The sequence below is a fragment of the Anomaloglossus baeobatrachus genome, chromosome 2 (genome assembly GCF_048569485.1).
Source record: "Anomaloglossus baeobatrachus isolate aAnoBae1 chromosome 2, aAnoBae1.hap1, whole genome shotgun sequence".
NCBI lineage: Eukaryota > Metazoa > Chordata > Amphibia > Anura > Aromobatidae > Anomaloglossus > Anomaloglossus baeobatrachus.
In genome coordinates, this window is record NC_134354.1 from 462,660,940 (window position 1) to 462,685,340 (window position 24,401).

Genomic DNA, 24,401 nt, shown 5'->3' on the forward strand with positions numbered 1-24,401 from the left:
GGTGATGGTTTTCTTCCCACCCAGGGACTGCTTTTGGACGTCCCATGGTCCTGTGTCCCCCAATGAAACGACAGAGAAAGTAGGATTTTTGTGTACTCACCGAAAAAACTCTCTTAGTCTTCATTGGGGGACACAGCACCCACCCTGTTTGTGCTTTTCGTTATATATGACATGCCTGTTTCCCCAGTGCCCATATTCCCAGGTCACTGGTCACACGACTGTTCGTCATAGTTTTTTACCTTGTTTTTATCCAGGATTGTTTGGCTCTCCTCCTACTGCTTGTGCACTAAACTGATTGAGCCCGCCTCCGGCTCAGGGGTTATACTGCTGGGGAGGAGCTAACTTTTTCTGTTTACTTAGTGTCAGCCTCCTAGTGACAGCAGCATAACCCATGGTCCTGTGTCCCCCAATGAAGACTAAGAGAAAGAGATTTTACGGTGAGTACACAAAAATCCTACTGTCTTTCACAGGCAGAAGTAGTGCAAGAAAAAACGGAATATTTCTTTTCGTCCTTGAGCCAGAGCATACTTGCTGCATAAATCTTCAGGACTAGTACTGGATGGAGCTGGTTCATAATAGTGCCACTTTGATGGGTAGGAAGTTATGCAGCAAAACAGTAGCCACCACGTGGCCATTAACAAAATAACTGCGTCCAGCTACCGTCATATTCTGCATGTTTGGCAACAAAGTGTAAATGCAATTTTAAAGTGAGAGCTCTCCTGTTTCTTGATATAGACAGCAAAATTTATAATAGAAGCTGCTTCCTTTTTGTTCAGAAGCCTCCATTATCAGTTGGTGTATATCAGTTGTTGCGTGTAAAAAAAAGAGAAGATTTTGGGAACCCACTGTAAAATCTCTTTCTTGGAGCCTTCACTGGGGGACACAGGACATTATGGGTGTATGCTGCTGTCGCTAGGAGGCGGATACTAGGCAAGAAATAAGTTCTCTCTTCCTCAGTAGGATACACCCACCAACCGGAGCCAAACTGATTAGTGTGAAAGCAGTTGGAGAAGCAACCTTATCTAAAATACAGACAGGTCCAACAGAAACATTTAAAAAGGGCAGGAACTGTCCCCCCCCAATTAAGGCTCAGAGTAAGATTTTAAGGAGAGTACCCAAAATCTTATCTTCTCTATCATTTCATTGGGGGACACAGGAAACTATGGGACGTTTCAAAGCAGTCTCCAAGGTTGGGAAGAGAAATGACTGGAAAAATAAAAGAGCAGAGGTGAAATTCTCAGGTCAGAAACCGGCCACTGTAATTTGCAAGGCCCTTTTGCCTTGGCCAGAAACTGCCAGGAAAAAAAAGTAAGAAAAATGTGTACCCTGTAGAACTTGGAAAAGGTAAGAACAGATAACTAGAAAGAAGGGAATTTTGTTTACTTACCGTAAATTCCTCTTCTTCTAGCTCCTATTGGGAGACCCAGACAATTGGGTGTATAGCTTCTGCCTCCGGAGGCCACACAAAGTATTACACTTTTAAAAAAGTGTAAAGCCCCTCCCCTTCTGCCTATACACCCCCCGTGCATCACGGCTCCTCAGTTTTGGTGCAAAAGCAGGAAGGAGGAAACTTATAAATTGGTCTAAGGTAAATTCAATCCGAAGGATGTTCGGAGAACTGAAAACCATGAACCAAAAGAACAATTCAACATGAACAACATGTGTACACAAAAGAACAACCAGCCCGAAGGGAACGGGGGCGGGTGCTGGGTCTCCCAATAGGAGCTAGAAGAAAAGGAATTTACGGTAAGTAAACAAAATTCCCTTCTTCTTTGTCGCTCCATTGGGAAACCCAGACAATTGGGACGTCCAAAAGCAGTCCCTGGGTGGGTAAAAGAATACCTCGATAAAAAAGAGCCGAAAACGACCCCCTCTTACAGGTGGGCAACCGCCACCTGAAGGACTCGCCTACCTAGACTGGCGTCTGCCGAAGCATAGGTATGCACATGATAGTGTTTTGTGAAAGTGTGCAGACTAGACCAAGTAGCTGCCTGACACACCTGCTGAGCCGTAGCCCGGTGCCGCAATGCCCAAGACGCACCCACGGCTCTGGTAGAATGGGCTTTCAGCCCCAAAGGAAGCGGAAGCCCAGAAGAACGGTAGGCTTCAAGAATCGGTTCCTTGATCCACGAGCCAAGGTTGACTTGGAAGCTTGCGAACCCTTACGCTGGCCAGCGACAAGGACAAAGAGCGCATCTGAACGGCGCAGGGGCGCCGTGCGAGATACGTAGAGCCGGAGTGCTCTCACCAGATCTAACGAGTGCAAATCCTTTTCACATTGGTGAACTGGATGAGGGCAAAATGAAGGTAAGGAGATATCCTGATTGAGATGAAAAGGGGATACCACCTTAGGGAGAAATTCCGGGACCGGACGCAGAACCACCTTATCCTGGTGAAAAACCAGGAAGGGGGCTTTGCATGACAGCGCTGCCAGCTCCGATACTCTACGGAGCTATGTAACTGCCACTAGAAATGCCACCTTCTGCGGAAGACGTGATAAAGAGACATCCCGCAGCGGCTCGAAAGGTGGTTTCTGAAGAGCCAATAGCACCCTGTTAAGATCCCAGGGTTCCAGCGGACGCTTGTAAGGTGGGACTATGTGGCAAACTCCCTGCAGGAACGTGCAGACCTGCGGAAGCCTGGCTAGGCGCTTTTGAAAAAGATACGGATAGCGCCGACACTTGTCCCTTGAGAGAGCCGAGAGATAAACCCTTGTCCATTCCGGATTGAAGGAATGAAAGAAAAGTGGGTAAGGGAAAGGGCCAGGGGGTAAAACCCTTACCAGAGCACCAGGATAAGAAGATCCTCCAAGACCTGTGATAGATCTTGGCGGACGTTGGTTTCCTGGCCTGTCTCATGGTGGCAATGACATCCTGAGATAACCCTGAAGACGCTAGGAGCCAGGACTCAATGGCCACACAGTCAGGTTGAGGGCCGCAGAATTCAGATGGAAAAACGGCCCTTGAGACAGCAAGTCTGGGCGGTCTGGGAGCACCCACGGTTGCCCCACCGTGAGATGCCACAGATCCGGGTACCACGACCGCCTCGGCCAATCTGGGGCGACGAGAATGGCGCGACGACAGTCGGACCTGATTTTGCGCAGCACTCTGGGCAGCATCGCCAGAGGAGGAAAAACATAGGGCAGTCGAAACTGCGACCAATCCTGAACTAATGCGTCCGCCGCCAGAGCTCTGTGATCCTGAGACCGGGCCATGAATGCCGGGGCTTTGTTGTTGTGCAGTGACGCCATGAGATCGACGTCCGGCGTTCCCCAGCGGCGACAGATCTCTCGAAACACGTCTGGGTGAAGAGACCATTCCCCCGCGTCCATGCCCTGACGACTGAGAAAATCTGCTTCCCAGTTTTCCACGCCCGGGATGTGAACTGCGGAGATGGTGGAAGCTGTGGCTTCCACCCACTGCAGAATCCGTCGGACTTCCTGGAAGGCTTGACGACTGCGAGTGCCGCCTTGGTGGTTGATGTATGCGACGGCAGTGGCGTTGTCCGACTGGATCCGGATCTGCCTGCCCTCCAGCCACCAATGGAAAGCCAATAGGGCTAGATACACTGCCCTTAGCTCCTAATGAGAAGCATGAGTGGATGTGTGCCTCCTTCAACACAAAGCATAAAACTGAGGAGCCCGTGATGCACGGGAGGGTATATAGGCAGAGGGGAGGGGTTACACTTTTTAAAGTGTAATACTTTGTGTGGCCTCCGGAGGCAGAAGCTATACACCCAATTGTCTGGGTCTCCCAATGGAGCGACAAAGAAAACAGCATAGTGAGCTGCCAAATACAGGCCGAACAATGAATGATCTAGGAGACATCAGGCACAGGTGAAGAAACCAGAACCCCGGTGAGAGTACTCTGCCCTCTTCAAAATATGCGTACAGAATGGTGGAGCAGATCCAGATGCAAAGACCATAATGAAGACACTCTGGATCCTGAACAAGGAATCTGAACGACTAAGGAAACTATGCTAGACAGAAGGTGCTCCGAGATGCACTCTGATCAGGTACAATATATCTCTGAGATCAGTCAGAAGGAAGAGAAGGAGAAGAATGGAACGAGAGAAGAGGAGAAGATTATCTTATCTAAAGGAAGAACGTAGTGAACCACCTCAGGAAAAGAGTAAAACTCTCAAGTGAAGGTCAGGAAGGAAGAATGACAAACCAGGGATGCTAGTTTTGAGACTTACAAGGGGAAGTGATTGTTGCTGAAACCTTTTTTTGGGGAAGAACAGAAAAAGAGAATTTTGTTTACTTACTGTAAATTCTTTTTCTTATAGTTCCGTATTGGGAGACCCAGACATTGGGTGTATAGCTTCTGCCTCCGGAGGACACACAAAGTACTACACTAAAAAGTGTAGCTCCTCCCTCTGAGCATATACACCCCCTGGATAACCAGATCTAGCCAGTTTAGTGCAAAAGCTGAAGGAGAATAGCCACCCACAAGTAAAGATAGAGCAAGAACCGGAACAACCGGAGCCTCTGTCTACAACAACAGCCGGTGATAACACGCGGAACAAGAAACTGCCAACAGGCAACAGGGAGGGTGCTGGGTCTCCCAATACGGAACTATAAGAAAAAGAATTCACGGTAAGTAACAAAATTCTCTTTTTCTTTATCGTTCCTATGGGAGACCCAGACATTGGGACGTCTCAAAGCAGTCCATGGGTGGGAATAAACAGAAAACTGAGAAGTAGGCGGAACCTAACTTCACAAATAGGCGACAGCCACCTGAAGGATGCGTCTGCCCAAGCTCGCATCTGCCGAAGCATGAGCATGCACTTGGTAGTGCTTTGATAAGGTATGCAGACTAGTCCAAGTGGCAGCCTGACAGACCTGCTGAGCCGTAGCCTGGTGCCTGAAAGCCCAAGAGGCACCGACAGCTCTGGTCGAGTGTGCCTTGATCCCCGGCGGGGGAGGCACCTGAGTACACTGGTAGGCATCGGAAATGCCCGACCTAATTCAACGAGCTAAGGTCGGCTTAGAAGCCGAGAGGCCCTTACGCCGACCTGTGGTTAGCACAAAAAGAGAGGTGCACCGCCTAAGAACAGCGGTGCGAGACACATAGATCCGGAGCGCCCGCACCAGATCCAGAGTATGCAACGCTTTTTCAAAGCGATGAACAGGAGCCAGACAAAAGGAAGGCAGGGAAATGTCCTGGTTAAGGTGGAAAGGAGAAACCACCTTAGGGAGAAAGTCCGGAGTCGGACGGAGAACCACCTTGTCTTGATGAAAAACCAAAAAAGGTGACTCCGAAGAGAGCGTAGCCAAATCAGAGACTCTCCTGAGGGAAGTTATGGCCACTAGAAAGACCACCTTCTGTGAAAGACGAGACAAAGAAACCTCCCTAAGAGGCTCAAAGGGGGGTTTCTGCAAGGCCATGAGGACCAGATTGAGGTCCCAGGGATCCAAGGGCCGCCGGTAAGGCGGAATGATGTGAGACGCGCCCTGCATGAAGGTGCGCACCTGCGCCAGCCGGGCGATACGCCGCTGGAACAACACTGACAGAGCCGAGACTTGTCCCTTGAGGGACTTGAGGGATAGTCCTAGCTGCAGACCGGACTGTAGAAAGGACAGAAGGGTCGGCAAGGAAAAAGACCAAGGAGAATGGCCGGAAGAGCGACACCAGGACAGGAAAATTCTCCAGGTCCTGTGATAGATTTTGGCCGAGGAAGACTTCCGAGCCCGAGTCATAGTGGAGATGACTTCAGGAGGAATACCAGAAGCCGTCAAGATCCAGGACTCAAGAGCCACGCCGTCAATCTGAGAGCCGTAGAATTCTGGCGGAAAAACGGACCTTGTGAGAGAAGGTCTGGACGGTCCGGAAGATGCCACGGCACGTCTACGGACAGATGGAGCAGGTCTGGCTACCAAGCTCGCCTGGGCCAGTCCGGAGCAATGAGGATGACCCGACGGCCCTCCATTCTGATCTTGCGCAGAACTCTGGGCAAGAGAGCTAGAGGGGGAAACACGTAGGACAGACGAAACTGGGACCAATCTTGAACCAGAGCGTCCGCTGCAAAGGCCTGAGGATCGTGGGAGCGAGCCACGTAAACGGGAACCTTGTTGTTGTGCCGGGATGCCATTAGATCCACTTCCGGAGTGCCCCACTTGCGGCAGATTGACCGAAACACTGCCGGATGCAGGGACCACTCGCCACTGTCCACGGTTTGACGGCTGAGATAATCTGCTTCCCAGTTTTCCACGCCTGGGATGTGGACTGCGGATATGGTGGACTTTGATTCCTCCGTCCATTGAAGGATGCGTTGAACCTCCAACATTGCCAGGCGGCTGCGTGTCCCGCCTTGGTGATTGATGTAGGCAACCGCTGTCGCGTTGTCTGACTGGACTCGGATGTGCTTGCCCGCCAAAAGGTGGTGAAAGGCTAGGAGAGCTAGAAGCACAGCTCTGGTTTCCAGCACATTGATCGAGAGGGCTGATTCGGACGGAGTCCAAGTGCCCTGTGCTCGGTGGTGGAGACACACCGCTCCCCAGCCGGATAGACTGGCATCCGTGGTGAGGATCACCCAGGACGGGGCCAGGAAGGAGCGTCCCTGAGACAGAGAGAGGGGCCGAAGCCACCACTGAAGGGAGCCCCTGGTCTGTGGCGACAGAGGTACAAGGGACCCCCCGGGAATAAACGTCTCAGATACTTAGCTTGCTGAGACGCAGGGTTCCAAGTCCCTGGGGATAAGTGCTCCGTCCAGCAGGATCCTGAAGGGCTGCGGATGGAGACCGGTCTCCTGCCAAGCATGGAGAACCGTGCTGGCTCCCACTTCAAGCCAGAGCCCGAGGGATGGTGAAGGAGCGCGGCATGTAAGGCACCAGCCTTGGATTCAACCTTAACAACACCGCCAACACAGTGGGGTGAGAAGGGACATGCCGGGAGTCCAGGCTTGGACCCGCTTTTCTTCAAAAAACTTTACAAAATGAAAAATCAGATGAGAATGCATGTGTGGATGTATGCCTCCTGAACACAAAGCAATGAACTGGCTAGATCTGGTTATCCAGAGGGTGTATATGCTCAGAGGGAGGAGCTACACTTTTTAGTGTAGTACTTTGTGTGTCCTCCGGAGGCAGAAGCTATACACCCAATGTCTGGGTCTCCCATAGGAACGATAAAGAAATAAGTCTTGAATGGAAAACCATGGAAAGCGATTGAGTGTTGAACACCAGATGAGGTCTCAGAGACCCACTGGAGGCCACTGGAGATTTTACAAGAGTGCCCACTTCAAGGGAAAACTTTGTTTGGAAGGGCAAGCTAGATTTCCTTAAAAGGATTAAAAGGCAGAGACTGGACCTGAGAAAGAATTGATCAAGACTGGAACAAGGTCCAAGCTCAAGAAGGCCAATAGGGTGGAAAGAGAAATGAGCTTCCTCGCTTTGACAGTTATCAAAGCCCTGAATGGAGAAACTGGAGCTCTTAGAAAAGGGTGGACCAGGGAAACAAATATGGAAGTTTACCTGAGGTGTCTGCGAGAAAGTAGACTACCTCCGTGAGATGGTAGGCCATATGTGGAGACCCAAAAGTTTCAATCATTATGAAACTAGACACAAATGGAAGGACAGGGAAAAAGAGTAACCCATGAAATCAGCAAAGTGACAGAGACAACAGCTGAGGACCGCCTGATCTGAATACTAACTGAGGGATCCTGTTGCTCACCTTGTATGCCATCAGAACGAGGCCAGGGATGCTCTGCCATAAATGAAAAATGATGAAAAACTGTCTCCTGAGGCAAAAGTCTTTCGTAGCTTAGTAAGTTGAGAACTTGTCAATTAGAAGTGGAGGCTGGCTCGACAGAAGATCCTACCAAAGGAGGAGAGGCAATGACCGATTCTGAGTTCCAGAAGAATAGACACTGAAGTCCACAATCTTTTAACAATTTGGAGGGTCTCTTGCGAAGAAAGAGAAAAACACCGCCAATCGACCAAGATTAAGTGACTGGTGAGGCGCTTGTTATACCAAGGGAATCACATGGGAAAAGTGGAACATGGAGCAGAAGAACAGAGTGATCAAATCCAGAATAGTAGAGAACCTTTCTACAGGGAGAAAGACTCTTGCATGCGTGGATCAAAACAGCTGGCTCTAAACAACTACACACTGGGATCGGAGACGACTTTCATCTGTTGTGATTGACCATGAACGAATAGTGTGTTCTGAGGGACTTAAAGTGAACCTATCAGGTGCAATATGCACCCAGCACCACGTGCAGTTCTGGGTGCATATTGCTAATCCCTGCCTAACCGTCCCAGCCTATAGTAGCATAGATAAAGAGATCTTTAGAAAAAGTATTTGTAAAGATCTTTTATCGTATGCTAATGAGCACAGGGACTAGTCTGCATTGAGGAGCATGCTAGCATGTCCCCGTGGGCGTGCTATCATACCAAGACAGCGGACTAGCTGGCGGAAGTAATGCCCTTGTGACGCGTTGCTGGCCTCTTTAGCATATGAAAATCTTCAGAAATACTTTTCCTAAAGATCCTTTTATCTATGCTACTAAATACAGGCATGGTTAGGCAGGGATTAGTGATATGCACCCAGAACTGCTCGTGGTTATGGGTGCATATTGCACCTGACAGGTTCACTTTGAGGAGTCTCACAGCGTACTGAAGAGAAGAGCCTTAAAAACTCAATGTAAGCAGGATAGGAAAGACTAATATCTGTTTGTTATATAGGATGGCTACGGCGCAGACAAAAACCTTGTAAGAATAATGGGGAAGTGTCTACGTCGAAAGGTACACTGAAATGACAGTGTGACTCTTGGACCTTTCGGTGGCCTAGAAAAAGAGGTGAAATGAAGCATCTTCAAGTCTGCGAAACAGAAGGTGCCCATAGTATCCATGTAGATTTTTCGTGCTTGTGGACCCACCATTCTGTAAGCTTGAGGACCAAGAAGAGAAATGAAAAACCAGAGAGCCTCTCTCACAGAAATGGAGGTCTCTACTGGTGTATGGGAGAGAACTGACAAAGATGCCCAAGATGAAAACCTTGTTCTCTAGGACGACAACTGGTCCTGTATCTGACCTCGTGTGTCCCAGGGAGGTGACAACTCTGAAAAAAAAGCAAGCAATGGATCCTCTGAATGTGGAACCGCTTATCTTGACATGATCCACAGCGTGACAGATTATTGCAATGATTTTGAGACCTGTCAGCAGCTGTAAGTAGAGAAATGTTCAATCTTACTCAAATGTGCAATCTGCTCTGCGAGGTCCTGTCGTTAAAGGGACCCCAGAAGGATGCCTGGGATAGGAAACTGGACAGGCAGAGACAGCTTTATCAGCACAACAGCAGAGAACACTGGACATGAGTGCTGACCCTGTGAACCGCAGGGGCAGACTTAGCTAGGGAATCCGTATTCTGGCATGCTGAACATAAAAGAAAGGTGAGCAAGTGACCTGGAGGGAGGAATGTTAGGGTATTTGCCCAAGATAAGGACTTGCTGTGTTCAGAACGCAGCGGGTCCTGACCTGCGGGGCCACGCGTCTCCTGAGAACGTAGGATACCGCAGCTGACTGCCCACGATCAGGGTTCGGGTGTGCTGCGGTCTCCTGCTTGTGTTCTCCCTACGGAGCACGCATGCAATTTCGCAGCAAACAATTGACATGCTGCAGTCTGGAAACACGCACCGCAGGTCAGTGTTTGCTGCGGAAAAAAGAAATACAGTGGGCAAGGAATTTCTAGAAATCCCATCCGCTGTGCTTATAATGTACAACGCAGCATTTTAGACACCGCTGACGTATGCTGCATCTAAAACGCTGCAAACACTGATCGTGGGCACACACCCTTATACTACTAAAAAAAACCAAAAACCAGAAAAAGGATACAAATTCATGCGGGAGAGGATGCACTTCCATGATAGTCAGGAACTGGTTTCAGCTCAGAAGAAGCACTCGATCCAGTGTCTGTAGTTTGCAATAAACTTTTGTGGTCTAATTTCTGTAGGAAAGAAGAAGTAAATGCCGACTGACAGACAAGGAGGCTGAGACAATGACATCACATGAGGCCACTTGGGCCCTGCTGCGATCAGCCACGAGGTTCGTGGTAGCTAGTGGGTCTGACTCACTAGATAGTGAGCAGAGCACTTGGACCATTACCGTGATCAGGCACTTAGTTCATGGACGACGGTGGGTCTGACTCAGTGGATAGTGGGCAGAGCACATGTGCCGATTCTGCATCAGTCATGAGGTTTATGGTAGGTGGTGAAACTGGCTCACCACATAATGGACAGAACACTTGGACCTTGCTGTGATCAATTATGTAGATGGAGGTATGTGGTGGAACTAACTCACCGGATAGTGGACAGAGCACTTGGGTCACTGCTACGATCAACCATGTGGTTCATGGAAGATGGCGAGTCTGGCTCACTGTAAATTGAACAGAGCATTTGGACCGCTGCTGTGATCAACCATGTGGTTTTTACAGAAATCTGTTGATGTTGCCTGAGGTGGTGTTGGGGACACGGTCAGGTCAGGAAACAAAGGGGATTAAGTGCCAGGGAAGGGAAGGAAACCGGGGAAGGTTAGGAACACCTATTAGAACACACCTATGTTTCTCCCTGTACTAAGCAAATACAGGAATATACTGTATATGTACAGTTTTAAATTAGGAGCCTGTGAGTCAGGGTGGGGTCCTGCTGGACGGACCACAGAGAGTATGATATGGATCAGACCACACTGTTTGCTCAGCCACTGTGGGATGACGGACCGAGTTGTTACACTTTGTTGCTAAAGTCATATACCGTATCTGAAAGGAAAATGGAAACTTAATAAAAAACAGCAAATCTAAGTTAGAAACAGACACAAAGCTAAAACTGATCAGCTAGGCTCTGGTTGGTGGGTGTATCCGACTGAGGAGATAACTTTTCTTGCCTACTGGAAGCCTCCTAAAGACAGCATCAGACATCTATAGTTACCTGTGTCCCCCAATGAAGAGTTAGAGAAATTATAATTCAAGTGTATATTTTCAAGGTGACGCTCCTGGATGTGGATCTCTGGCTTTGACCAATGCTGGGACCACTCAAAGCATGGGACAAAGAGTAGGTTATGGAGTGCCAACCCCTTTAATGTTTCTACCAACAATACAGATGTAGAATGGAAAAGGGAAACCTTTTTACTCACTTGCTGTTTGGTGCTCTTCGTTGCTTTTACCGAGTAGTGGATATCTTTCATGGCTCTCTCAATGAGGTTTACAGTGTATGGCCTTTTGGTTTCTGGATTTACACATTTGTCTGCCACAATAGTAGCAATATCCCGGAACATTTGTTCCAGCTGGGTACTCCGCTCTTTTTCAGAGACTTGCAGCTCTCCCTTTGACAGAATCTGGTATAAAGAGTAAATAAGATAAAAAGTACAAACCCTGTACCCAATATCCAGAAAAAGCTATTTACCATATAATGTTAAAGGGATCCTGTCATCAGAAATTTGGCTTTCAACCTAAATGTTTCCCCCTCTGCAGCTCGTGGGCTGCATTCTAGCAAGGTTTCTATACTTTTTGTGCCCCCTTTTTAAACCAAAATAAATACTTTATAAAACTGTACCTTTCGGTTTGAAAATCTTGTAAATGGTCCATGGGGGCGGGCCGTGTGGCGTCCGTTGCTGTATCTTACGCCGTCCCCCATGCTCCAAATCATCCCTCATAACGCCGCCCACTGCGCCCGAGGTCCCGTGCACGCTGGGACACCTAGTGACGTGGTCGCAAGCACGAGAGTATGGGCGGCGCTGTGATTGCATCGCAAGTGCACGTCCATACTCTCGTGGGCGCGCTCTCCCCTCTGTACGTCGCTCAGATCCTCCGCTTCTCCTGTAGTGGCCTGCTCCGCTCCTCCCATCTATTTCCTGCTGCAGGGTACGATGGAAAGGAGGTGACGTCGGGCCGGCGCAGAACGCTGGAGGCAGTGGGGAAAGGGCGAGCACGAGAGTATGGGCGGGCACTTGTGATGCAATCACAGCGCCGCCCATACTCTCATGCCTGCGACCACGTCACTAGGTGTCCCGGCGTCCACGGGACCTCGGGCGCAGTGGGCGGCGTTATGAGGGATGATTTGGAGCATGGGGGACGGCGTAAGATACAGCAACGGATGCCACACGGCCCGCCCCCATGGACGATTTACAAGATTTTCAAACCAAAAAGGTACAGTTTTATAAAGTATTTATTTTGGTTTAAAAGGGGGCACAAAAAGTATAGAAACCTTGCTAGAATGCAGCCCAGGAGCTGCAGAGGGGGAAACGTTTAGGTTGAAAGCCAAATTTCTGATGACAGGTTCCCTTTAATATTTATCTTGCTACAGTAGTTAGAAAACTCCTACAAAGCATCGGAAAACCTCCAATACCTTGTGCTTGTCTGCAGTACATAAAACTACTAATATGCTATGAGATATTATAAGAATTAGCCCGAAATCTATTTTATCAGATAACCAGGATCAAGCAGCAAACACTAGGTAAAGCTGAATAAAAGTGCACACAAAGAGTAAGTGCCAGATTTTCAAACATACGTGCTTCTTGTTCAGCTGCATTACACTATTTGCCATATCTCTTTGCCTCATATGTTATAGCTTTCTCTCACCTCTACTGCTCTTTTACACATTTTGTGACCCTCTCCACATCAACCCCTCCCCCATGTCCAACACCAAAGGGTACTTTACACGCTGTGATATCAGTACCGATATCACTAGCGAGCATACTTGCCCCCGTCGGTTGTGCGACACGGGCAAATCGCTAACACCCGTCACACAGACTTGCCTTCCCTGCGATGTCGCTCTGGCCGGCGATCCACCTCCTTTCTAAGAGGGCGGTTCATGCAGCGTCACACGGCAGTCGTCCAATAGCAGAGGAGGGGTGGAGATGAGCGGGCCGGAACATGCCGCCCATCTCCTTCCTTCCTCATTGCCGGCGGCCGCAGGTAAGGAGAGGTTCGTCGTTCCTGCGGTGTCACACATAGCGATGTGTGCTGCCGCAGGAACGACGAACAACATTGTACCTGCAACAGCAACGATATTAAGGAAATGAACGACATGTCAACGAGCAACGATTTTTCACATTTTTGTTGATCATCGCTCATTGGTGTCACACGCTGCGATATCGCTAACAGCGCTGGATGTGCGTCACCAACGACGTGACCCCCGACGATATATCGGTAGCAATGTCGCAGCGTGTAAAGCACCCTTAAGTCTCTACTGACACTTCTCAATCACTCTAGCACAGGGGGCAGCACAGCTGAGTTTAGCTGTGTCACATTAAAAACCCTTCTATTAGCTCTCCTGATTACTTAGTATTTCATTAATCCCTCTTATATCTGATGTGCTCAAGCACATTGTTAGTGGCTCCACAGTTAGATCAGGCTCATTGCATATTACTAATTAGCAGCCTGGATGATCTGGACTACGCATGTGTGAGATGTAATGAAAAACTACTCTGATCTTGCTGCAAAACAATTACAAGTTGAGCACAACAGACATAACTGTGATACTGCCACTAAGTAATCAGCAGAGCTGATAGAAGGGTTTATAATGTGACACGGTTTAAATCAGCTGTGCTGCCCCACCCTGCAGAGGGACCTTATCTATAAGGTGAGAGTCATATGTGCTTTCTAATCATGCAGGAGGCTAGACCAGACTGTCATACATCTCACACACTGAGAAATCTGATCTAAGGTATGATTGAGGCCTCTTTCACACATCCGTGAAAATTACGCACGTTTTTCACGGACGTTTCAAAGGTGCTTATTGCGCTCCGTGTGCCATGTTTATGGCACACGTGTGCTCTCTGTGTGTTATCCGTGATAACACACGGAAAACGGGAACTTTCTGCTCACCTGTCCCTGGTGTTGCTGTCCGTGGTGCTGATCTATGGTCTCCGGCCCAGATGACTCCCCGCTGCAGCCTTTCTGGCCCGCAGTGGAGTGAATATGCGATGAGCACAATGAGTGGGGGTTAGAAGCAAGTGACAGCAGTGGCAGAGATAGCAGGGCTTTAGAAGGGGAGTATAGAAATTATTTTTCACAGACACGTGTGTTTTCTCCAGTGTGTCACACTGATGTCACACGGAGCACATCCATGTGCGGTCCGTGTGACACCCGTGATGCCGGAGAAAAATGGACATGTCTATGTGTGGAACACACGGGCACATGGTCCATGGCAAAACATGCATGTGAGCGCAGACCCATTGCTTTTAATGGGTCTACGTGTGCCCGGGTGTCCGGCACGCGAGGAAACAAACCAAATACGTACCGGAGACACGGACGTGTGAAGGAGGCCTGAGGTATATTCTTATTTTCTTTAAATGCTGCTGCCTGCTTATGATTAGTCAGCATCATACAGGGAGAAAAGTACACCTGCACTGAAAACTGTCTGATAACAGACACATGGCATAAAAAAAAGTTAACACATTATGTACCAAATACTCTGATTGCTATAACATCGTATATCTAGTTCAATATGAAAAATTTGGTATGAGAACCAATCAGTATAAAAAAAAACACAAAGTATTGTGGGATAGTTACCAAAATATCCACATACTTTGAATTACAACACATGAAATAAATTTCATTTTTTGCTCAATCTATAGGAACAAATATATCAACTTTTACAGGGGCATCAATGAACCACATTGTTAGGTCATCAAGAGCTACCCAATATAATAGTAGATATTGAACAATTTTGGGTAAGTGCTGAAAGTGGATTCTCCTAGGATGTGATACACAGCAGTAAACATTATACCTGCTTGCAGATTTCTGTTTGATCTTCTGTCCCAAACGCCTTCACAAGATCTTCTTTTTTAGCTACTTGCCCTTTAGACACATTCATGAACACAGAGTGGGTCTGTAAAACTTCATCGATGTCTTTATCACTTTGAAAAAAAATAAAGGATATACATTTACATGAGGATTGCCACATTGCAACTGTTCTGTGTTTTTAAGGGGCACTTTGCACACTACGACATCACAGCTGCGATGTCGGTGGGGTCAAATCGAAAGTAACGCACATCCAGTGTCGCAGTCGACATCGTAGTGTGTAAATCCTTTTTGATACTATTAACGAGCGCAAAAGCGTCGTTATCGTATCATCGGTGTAGGGTCCGGCATTTCCATGAATTGGGAAAAAGAGAATTTTGTTTACTTACCGTAAATTCTTTTTCTTATAGTTCCGACATGGGAGACCCAGACCATGGGTGTATAGCTTCTGCCTCCGGAGGACACACAAAGTACTACACTAAAAAGTGTAGCTCCTCCCTCCTAGCATATACACCCCCTGGATAACCAAATATAGCCAGTTTAGTGCAAAAGCTGAAGGAGGACATCCACCCACAAGTAGAGATAGAGCAAAACCCGGAACAACCGGAACCTCTGTCTACAACAACAGCCGGTGAAAACACACGGAACTAGAAAACTGCCAACAGGCAATAGGGAGGGTGCTGGGTCTCCCATGTCGGAACTATAAGAAAAAGAATTTACGGTAAGTAAACAAAATTCTCTTTTTCTTCATCGTTCCTTATGGGAGACCCAGACCATGGGACGTCTCAAAGCAGTCCATGGGTGGGAATAAACAGAAAACTGAGAAGTAGGCAAAACCTAACTTCACAAATGGGCGACAGCCGCCTGAAGGATGCGTCTGCCCAAGCTCGCATCTGCCGAAGCATGAGCATGCACTTAGTAGTGCTTTGAAAAGGTGTGCAGACTAGACCAAGTGGCAGCCTGACAGACCTGCTGAGCCGTAGCCTGGTGCCTGAAAGCCCAAGAGGCACCGACAGCTCTGGTCGAGTGCGCCTTGATCCCCGGCGGGGGAGGCACCTGAGTACTCTGGTAGGCATCGGATATGGCCGACCTAATCCAACGAGCTAGGGTCGGTTTTCAAGCCGAGAGACCCTTGCGCTGACCTGTGGTCAGCACAAAAAGAGAGGTGCACCGCCTAAGAGCAGCGGTGCGTGACACATAGATCCGGAGCGCCCGCACCAGATCTAAAGTATGCAACGCTTTCTCAAAGCGATGAACAGGGGCTGGACAAAGGGAAGGCAATGAAATGTCCTGGTTAAGGTGGAAAGGAGAGACCACCTTAGGAAGAAAGTCCGGAGTCGGACGGAGAACTACCTTGTCTTGGTGAAAAACCAAAAAAGGTGACTCCGAAGAGAGCGCGGCCAAGTCAGAGACTCTCCTGAGAGAAGTTATGGCCACCAGAAAGACCACTTTCTGTGAAAGTCGAAACAAAGAAACTTCCCTAAGAGGCTCAAAGGGGGGTTTCTGTAAGGCCGTGAGGACCAGATTAAGGTCCCAGGGATCCAAAGGCCGCCGGTAAGGTGGAATGATGCGAGATGCGCCCTGCATGAAGGTGCGCACCTGAGCCAGTCGGGCGATACGCCGCTGAAAGAACACTGACAGAGCCGAGACCTGTCCCTTAAGGGAATTGAGGGATAGTCCTAGCTGCAGACCGGACTGTAGAAAGGACAGGATGGTTGGCAAGGAAAAAGGCCAAGGAGCATGGCCGGAAGAACGACACCAGGACAGGAAAATTCTCCAAGTCCTGTGGTAAATTTTTGCCGAGGAAGACTTCCGAGCCCGAGTCATAGTGGAGATGACTTCGGGAGGAATGCCGGAAGCCGTCAGGATCCAGGACTCAAGAGCCACGCCGTCAATCTGAGGGCCGCAGAATTCTGGCGGAAAAACGGACCTTGAGAGAGAAGGTCTGGACGGTCCGGGAGACGCCACGGCACCTCTACGGCCAGACGGAGCAGGTCTGGGTACCAAGCTCGCCTGGGCCAGTCTGGGGCGATGAGAATGATCCGACGGCCCTCCATTCTGATCTTGCGCAGGACTCTGGGCAAGAGAGCTAGAGGGGGAAAGACGTAAGCCAGACGAAACTGGGACCAATCCTGAACCAGCGCGTCCGCTGCAAAGGCCTGAGGATCGTGGGAGCGAGCCACGTAAACCGGGACCTTGTTGTTGTGCCGGGATGCCATTAGATCCACTTCCGGAGTGCCCCACTTGTGGCAGATCGACCGGAACACTGCCTGATGCAGGGCCCACTCGCCGCTGTCCACGGTTTGACGGCTGAGATAATCTGCCTCCCAGTTTTCCACGCCTGGGATGTGGACTGCGGATATGGTGGACTTGGAGTCCTCCATCCACTGAAGGATGCGTTGAACCTCCAACATTGCCAGGCGGCTGCGAGTCCCGCCCTGGTGATTGATGTAGGCAACTGCTGTCGCGTTGTCTGACTGGACTCGAATGTGCTTGCCCGCCAACAGGTGGTGAAAGGCTACGAGAGCTAGGAGCACAGCTCTGATTTCCAGCACATTGATTGAGAGGACTGATTCGGACGGAGTCCAAATGCCCTGTGCTCGGTGGTGGAGAAATACTGCTCCTCAGCCGGAAAGACTGGCATCCGTGGTGAGGATCACCCAGGACGGGGTCAGGAAGGAGCGTCCCTGAGACAGAGAGAGAGGCCGAAGCCACCACTGAAGGGAGCTCCTGGCTTGTGGCGACAGAGCCACCAACCTGTGCAAGGAAGAAATCCGCTTGTCCCAACAGCGGAGAATGTCCAGCTGCAGAGGACGCAGATGGAACTGGGTAAAGGGAACCGCTTCCATTGACGCCACCATCTGACCCAGCACCTGCATAAGGTGCCTGATGGAATGACGGCGGGGCCTCAACAGAGAGCGCACCGCCAGATGGAGGGACTGCTGTTTGACTAAGGGCAGCTTGACAAGTGCCGGCAGAGTTTCGAATTGCATCCCTAGGTACGTGAGTTCTTGGGTCGGGGTCAGAGTGGACTTGGGCAGATTGACAAGCCACCCGAATTGAACAAGAGTGGCGAGAGTGAGCGAGACACTCCGCTGACAGTCAGCGCTGGATGAAGCCTTGACAAGAAGGTCGTCCAGGTAAGGAATTACTGCCAACCCCTGGAGGTGCAGAACCGCAACCACTGCTGCCATGACCTTGGTGAATACTCGAGGGGCCGTGGCTAACCCGAAGGGGAGGGCCACGAATTGGAAATGTTCCTCTCCGATTGCAAAACGTAGCCAACGCTGGTGCGAAACTGCAATTGGCACATGCAGATAGGCATCTCTGATGTCGATGGATGCCAGGAAATCCCCTTGGGTCATTGAGGCAATGACTGACCGCAGAGACTCCATGCGAAAATGCCGCACCTGAACATGCTTGTTGAGAAGCTTGAGATCCAGGATGGGCCGGAAGGAACCGTCCTTTTTGGGGACTAGGAAGAGATTTGAATAGAAACCTCTGAACCGTTCCCTGGCGGGAACCGGTACAATTACTCCGTTGGCCTGCAAGGATGCCACGGCCTGCGAGAAGGCGGCGGCCTTGGAGCAGGGGGGAGTTGACAGAAAAAATCTGTTTGGCGGGCTGGAAGAGAACTCTATCCTGTAGCCGTGGGAGATGATATCCCGCACCCACTGGTCGGAGACGTGTTGAAACCACACGTCGCCAAAGTGGGAGAGCCTGCCACCGACTAAGGACGTTGCTGGCTCGGCCAGATAGTCAAGAGGAGGCTGCCTTGGTGGCAGCAGCTCCTGCGGACCCTTGTGGCCGCGGCTTCTTGCGCCAGGTGGGCTTCTGGTCCTTGGCCGAGTTAGTGGACGAGGCCGAGGGCTTAGAGCAGGGGTGGGGAACCTTTTTACTGCCGGGGGCCATTTGGAAAATTCTACCAACCTTCGGGGGCCGCACAAAATTATCAACTTGAAAATGACCCGGCTATAATTAGTCAAACAATTAACTCTCCCCTATACCGCTACTGTGGCGGCCGTAGATGATTCTCTTTGGTGCGCTGTGATGTTTGCTTCTCACAACTGCTTTTCCAGGTTTGTCTTTGTTTGAAGCGCAGATTGGTAAATCATATATATTACACAGGAGACACTGTACATACACACACCGCTCTGACACACTGGCCGTATACTGCACACAGCCTTGACACAGGTTTCCTATTTTACACCACCCACGATACACACTGGCCATATATAGTACACATGCACAGGAGATACTGTATACTGCACACAGCACTCACACGCCGTATACAGCACACACACAAGCCATACACAGCACTCACACGCCGTATACAGCACACACACAAGCCATACACAGCACTCACACGCCGTATACAGCACACACACAAGCCATACACAGCACTCATACGCCGTATACAGCACACACACAAGCCATACACAGCACTCACACGCCGTATACAGCACACACACAAGCCATACACAGCACTCACACGCCGTATACAGGACACACACAAGCCATACACAGCACTCACACGCCGTATACAGCACACACACACAAGCCATACACAGCACACACACGCCGTATACAGCACACACACAAGCCATACACAGCACTCACACGCCGTATACAGCACACACACAAGCCATACACAGCACTCACACGCCGTATACAGCACACACACAAGCCATACACAGCACTCACACGCCGTATACAGGACACACACAAGCCATACACAGCACTCAACAAGCCATACACAGCACTCAACAAGCCGTATACACAGTACATAAGGAGAAGAAAAAAAGCTCTGCATGTAAACATATGCACACCAGGAATTAGATATACCAATAAACCTTACAATATGAAACTTTATTAAGTGCCAAACACAACAAACAGCGCGCGCGCACACGCACACACACACACACACGCCGTATACAAAAGCACACACACGCCGTATACACAGCACACACATGCCGTATACACAGCACACACACGCCGTATACACAGCAGACACACGCCGTATACACAGCGCGCACACACAGCACACATGCCGCACACACAGCACACACGCCGTATACACAGCGCACACGCCGTATACACAGCGCACACGCCGTATACACAGCGCACACGCCGTATACACAGCACATACACAGCACACACGCCGTATACACAGCACATACACAGCACATGCACAAGCCGTATACACAGCACACGCACATGTATACACAACAGACGCTGGACACTGAAGTGACAAATACATTTGATATATGGTGGTATATATTAGATATAAACACAATTAGCGCAGATATAAGTACCTGCTGCTTAGGTGCCCTGTAAGATCAGGTGCAGCACAAGTGTGGATGCAGCAGCTCAGCTCAAGGGCTGGCTTCATTCTCGTCTTTTCTCTCCAAGAAAAGACCTGCTAGCCATGAACAGCCGAGCACAGAACGGGAGTGTGAGAGGTAGAACGAACGGCACTATACAGCCTTCTATATCCCGTGCAGGCCCCTCCCCCATCACTCTGATTCTAGCTGCAATCTCACAGGGAGCATGTAGGAGCCAGAGGGAGGAAGTCCCACCCCCAGTGCTGTCTGCTGGCAATAGACAAGATGAGCGGCTGCCCGAGCACTGCAGCCTCCGGGAATCTGCTCCAGTGCCCCGGGGGCCACAGAAAAGGTCATCGCGGGCCGCATACGGCCCGCGGGCCGGAGGTTCCCCACCCCTGGCTTAGAGGATGACCAGTTAGAGGAACGAAAGGAACGAAACCTCGACTGGTTCCTGCCCTGGACAGGTTTCCTGGCTTTAGTCTGTGGCAAGGAAGTACTCTTCCCGCCAGTAGCCTCCTTAATAATTTCATCCAGCTGTTCACCGAACAGCCTGGACCCAGCAAATGGGAGCCCAGCAAGGTACTTCTTTGAGGAAGCATCTGCCTTCCACTCACGAAGCCACAAGATCCTGCGGATAGCGAGGGAATTGGCGGAGGCCACCGCAGTGCGGTGAGAGGCCTTCCGAGCCCCCAGTAAAGACATCCTCCTCGTCCTGCGAATCGGCTCGTGAATCGGAGCCGCGGGACGAGGAAGGAGAGGGGTCCCTGCGTTTCCTTTTAGGAGGACGGGGTCTGGGAGCAGATGAAGAATCCTCTGTGAGCTCTGGAGAACGAGCTGAAGCAGCAGGGGCACCCTGTGAAGGGGGCTGATGCATGCTCAGCAGAGTCCGGGACAGCTCTCCCATGGAGTCAGCAAAGGACTGGGAGATAGACTTAGTAAAAAATTCTACCCAAGCCGGGGGTTCAGTCACCGGGGCCGGAGCAGCCTGAGGGACCACTGGGGAGACTCCAGGCTGAGGCACCACCATGTTAGAGCAGGCATCACAATGAGGATATGTGCTCGGTTCAGGCAGTACGAGCTTACATGCATCCTCCTGAACACAAAGCATTGAACTGGCTATATTTGGTTATCCAGGGGGTGTATATGCTAGGAGGGAGGAGCTACACTTTTTAGTGTAGTACTTTGTGTGTCCTCCGGAGGCAGAAGCTATACACCCATGGTCTGGGTCTCCCATAAGGAATGATGAAGAAATACCGATGTTACGATGTTGTTCCTCGTTCCTGTGGCAGCACACATCGCTGTGTGTGAAGCCGCAGGAGTGAGTAACATCTCCTACCTGCGTCCTGCGGCTCACGCCAGCTATGAGGAAGGACGGAGGTGGGCGGGATGTTTACATCCCGCTCATCTCCGCCCCTCCGCTTCTATTGTGCGCCTGCCGTGTGACGTCGCTATGACGCCGCACGACCCAGAGCGACACGCCGGCCAGAGCGACGTCGCAGGGCAGATGAGTGCATGTGAAGCTGCCGTAGCGATAATGTTCGCTACGGCAGCTATCACAAGATATCGCTGCTGCGACGGGGGCGGGGACTATCGCGCTCGGCATCACAGCATCGGCTTGCGATGTCGCAGCGTGCAAAGTACCCCTAAGACAGCTCCTAGTAAACTATCATGCAAAAGAGCAGGGAGTGATTAAAGTGACTGTCAAGAACTACAAGCAGAGCAGCTCAGTTGTGGAGACCCTCCTGCGGCTGTTTCATTAGCAGTATAGTTATTGAGTGACATCGACATAATGGTCATGTATGTTATTATCAGTATCAGAGGGCATAGTGGAGTACACATGTTGTAGACTTGTTCCACTGTGGATTTTACAGTACACCCATAGATATACAAGTAGATTTTAATCTATGTAATAAAATCTATATCATGCCCTCAATACCATATAGATTTATTTCACTTTTTGAAATCCCATTGATATATATCATAAGAGGAATTACTGTGTATTCTGTGTGTGAAATGATCTGCCTTTACACTGGTGTGGGAAGGTCCAGTGCCAGAAATGGTGCAAAATGCTTCACAGGACCCAGACCAGTGGCCATGTGTCTGATCAGATGCCATACATCAGACTCTTGAGAATTTCCTTCTACCACCATCCCTGACTACCCTTATGTTTATCTGGTGTATTTGATGTCACACCAGGCTGGCTAATCAAAAGAAGAGTCGGGGATGGTGGCTGGTATGAGGCGGACCTCAGGACTCCTGTTCGGAGGCCGCAGATTACGGACATGGGCACCAGACCAGATCATCAAAGAAAATGGTGCCTAGTTTTTTCCTGGACTAAAAAAGGTAAGGGTGAACATGGGTCAGAGCTACCACAGCGCTCTCCATGCCTCGGCAGCCGCAATTCTTTACATCAAGAGAACGGGGCACTGATTTTAGATGTGGAGGAATGTATGCTCATATTTACTTTGGGGGGTGGAAGGTCCTTTTCAGTTGCCATGTTAAATTTCAAAAAAAATTAGTGGCGCTCTCAAATTTGTGTTTAAAGACCCAGCAATGGTTTTAAGCCTTTGATTTAGTATATCAATAATTAGTGGTGGTTCTCAGGGGTACAAAGCATTGTTACGTGCTCAGGTAAAGTATTACACTCACATTTACCATTACACACTGGAAATGCTTGGCCAGTCAACACCTGGGCTGTACTGGTGACATAAAGCAGCCATTTCCCTTGTGTTGAGACCAGACTATGAAGACCAGCAAAAGACACTACTGGTGAGCACGGGCTGGCGGGAGGCTTCCATCATGTGAACGGGTACTGTGTGTTATCCGACGATGTCCACAGACGTTCACTTTCCCCCTGGAGGTATACAGTGCTGATGACGATAAGACCCCACTGCCGAGAGACACATGTACAATTGGTGGCTATCCTGCATGTGTACTATTATCGTGAACAAGTCCCATGCACAATGCCTGCGGATGCTACACACGTCTTGGCAGGTGTAGGGGGCCGCACAGTCATTGGCACTGCGCTCACCACCAATGCTGAAGGAAGTGGCACAAAGACAGTGCCAGGTAACCTCTAATATAAGAGGGGTTTATGTAGGGGGGGGGTCTACGTGAATTCTGAGGATGATTTGGGCTAGGGGCTGTGTTATTCAAGGAGCTGAATCTCATGTCTATAAAGGACTTGTGAAGGGATCGGTGAAAGGAGCACTACACAGCAATCAGAGATCTTCTAGAAAACTGCTCCAATAGGTGAATATTAGTACTGATAATGTGTAATGGGGCCAGGGGCAGAGAGTGCCACAGACTGCTCTCTCACTGCAGCCCTGACCCTCTCTGACCTAAGAACCTGTGTCACATGATGGGGCATCCACAACTGAGCACGTGACTGTGTTTGCGTGTCAAGCCTCGCTATAAAACAAGCCTGTCTGCCAAGCCCAGTGACGTCATGCCGCCCCTTCCTGCAGAGTCCCCCCAGTTAGCTGTGCGGTATACTCACGCTCCGCTCCTCCAGCTCATAACCTTGTTCTTGTAGCAGGCGATCTCATATCTCTTCCCTCCTTTCTTCATCCGCACCACGGCCACATTAGTCAGGCGGATTTGGTTGGTGGGTGTGAATATAGACATGTTCGCTGTTGGCGCCGCGGCCTCTTCCTGCCTCACAGTTTAGAGAAACAGCAGCTGGAGCATGCGGTATTCCGACAACGCTCACCTGCGGCCCCTACTTCTAGCGCATGCGCAGAAAGCTGTGTACTAGCGGAAGCGCTCTCCCTTAGTGTCGTTCATGTGTTTAATAAAGTTGGTTGAAGGCTTTTAAAAAAAAAAAAAAAAAAAAAAAAGTGCAGAGTGATACGTAAAGAAACAAACATGGCGGCCCCCAGTGTGGCATGAGTGTGGCGGCTGTGTGCGGAGATTTGGGTTGGCTGCTGCTCCTCTAGTAGTACTGTGTAGCTGCTCACCTCGGGATGAAGCGCCTGTGTCGTGTAGTATGGCCGCTACTGGCGGCAGCTTGTGTGGGCGCTCAGCAGGAGGAAGGTAGGTCCGGGCACCGAGGCCTCTGCACGACCTGTGCTGTGCCTTATATCCAACACGTTGTGGGGGCCAGACAGTGACCGGGGCTCAGCAGGCAGCCAGCGCCATGTGGGCGACCGGGGGGGACTGGCCCGCTCTACAGCTGTATTCCTAGGAAAAGGCAATATAGTCACTGAACTCCAGGATCTACACATAAAAGGGCTATACCCCTTAGGCTCTGTGCCCACGTGTGCGTATTGCATGCAGTACGCTGTGTATTGCTCTGCAGCGTAACTGCGTCCCCAGCACAATCTATGAAGATTGTGCA

The 24,401-nt window shown here is 50.0% G+C and overlaps 2 protein-coding genes across 3 annotated transcripts in view; one reads left to right on the forward strand and one right to left on the reverse strand.

The window, feature by feature from the left end:
* SBDS (SBDS ribosome maturation factor) overlaps nucleotides 1-23,815 on the reverse strand; it is a 45,368-nt gene extending 21,553 nt beyond the window's left edge. For both annotated transcript variants that reach the window (XR_012750520.1, XM_075336333.1), the window contains exons 1-3: nucleotides 23,562-23,815; nucleotides 14,722-14,851; nucleotides 11,126-11,326 (exon numbers count right to left, since the gene is read on the reverse strand). Coding sequence is in view for 1 of the 2 variants with exons in the window: in XM_075336333.1 (XP_075192448.1) it covers nucleotides 11,126-11,326; nucleotides 14,722-14,851; nucleotides 23,562-23,689 (459 nt within the window). In the remaining variant the exon portion in view is untranslated. The remainder of the gene's footprint in view (nucleotides 1-11,125; nucleotides 11,327-14,721; nucleotides 14,852-23,561) is intronic.
* A 100-nt stretch (nucleotides 23,816-23,915) lies between these two features.
* Nucleotides 23,916-24,401, forward strand: part of LOC142291656 (S-adenosyl-L-methionine-dependent tRNA 4-demethylwyosine synthase TYW1-like) — a 293,905-nt gene continuing 293,419 nt past the window's right edge. Inside the window, exon 1 of the mRNA XM_075336334.1 lies at nucleotides 23,916-24,097. Coding sequence (XP_075192449.1) covers nucleotides 24,028-24,097 — 70 coding nt within the window. The 5' untranslated portion in view covers nucleotides 23,916-24,027. The remainder of the gene's footprint in view (nucleotides 24,098-24,401) is intronic.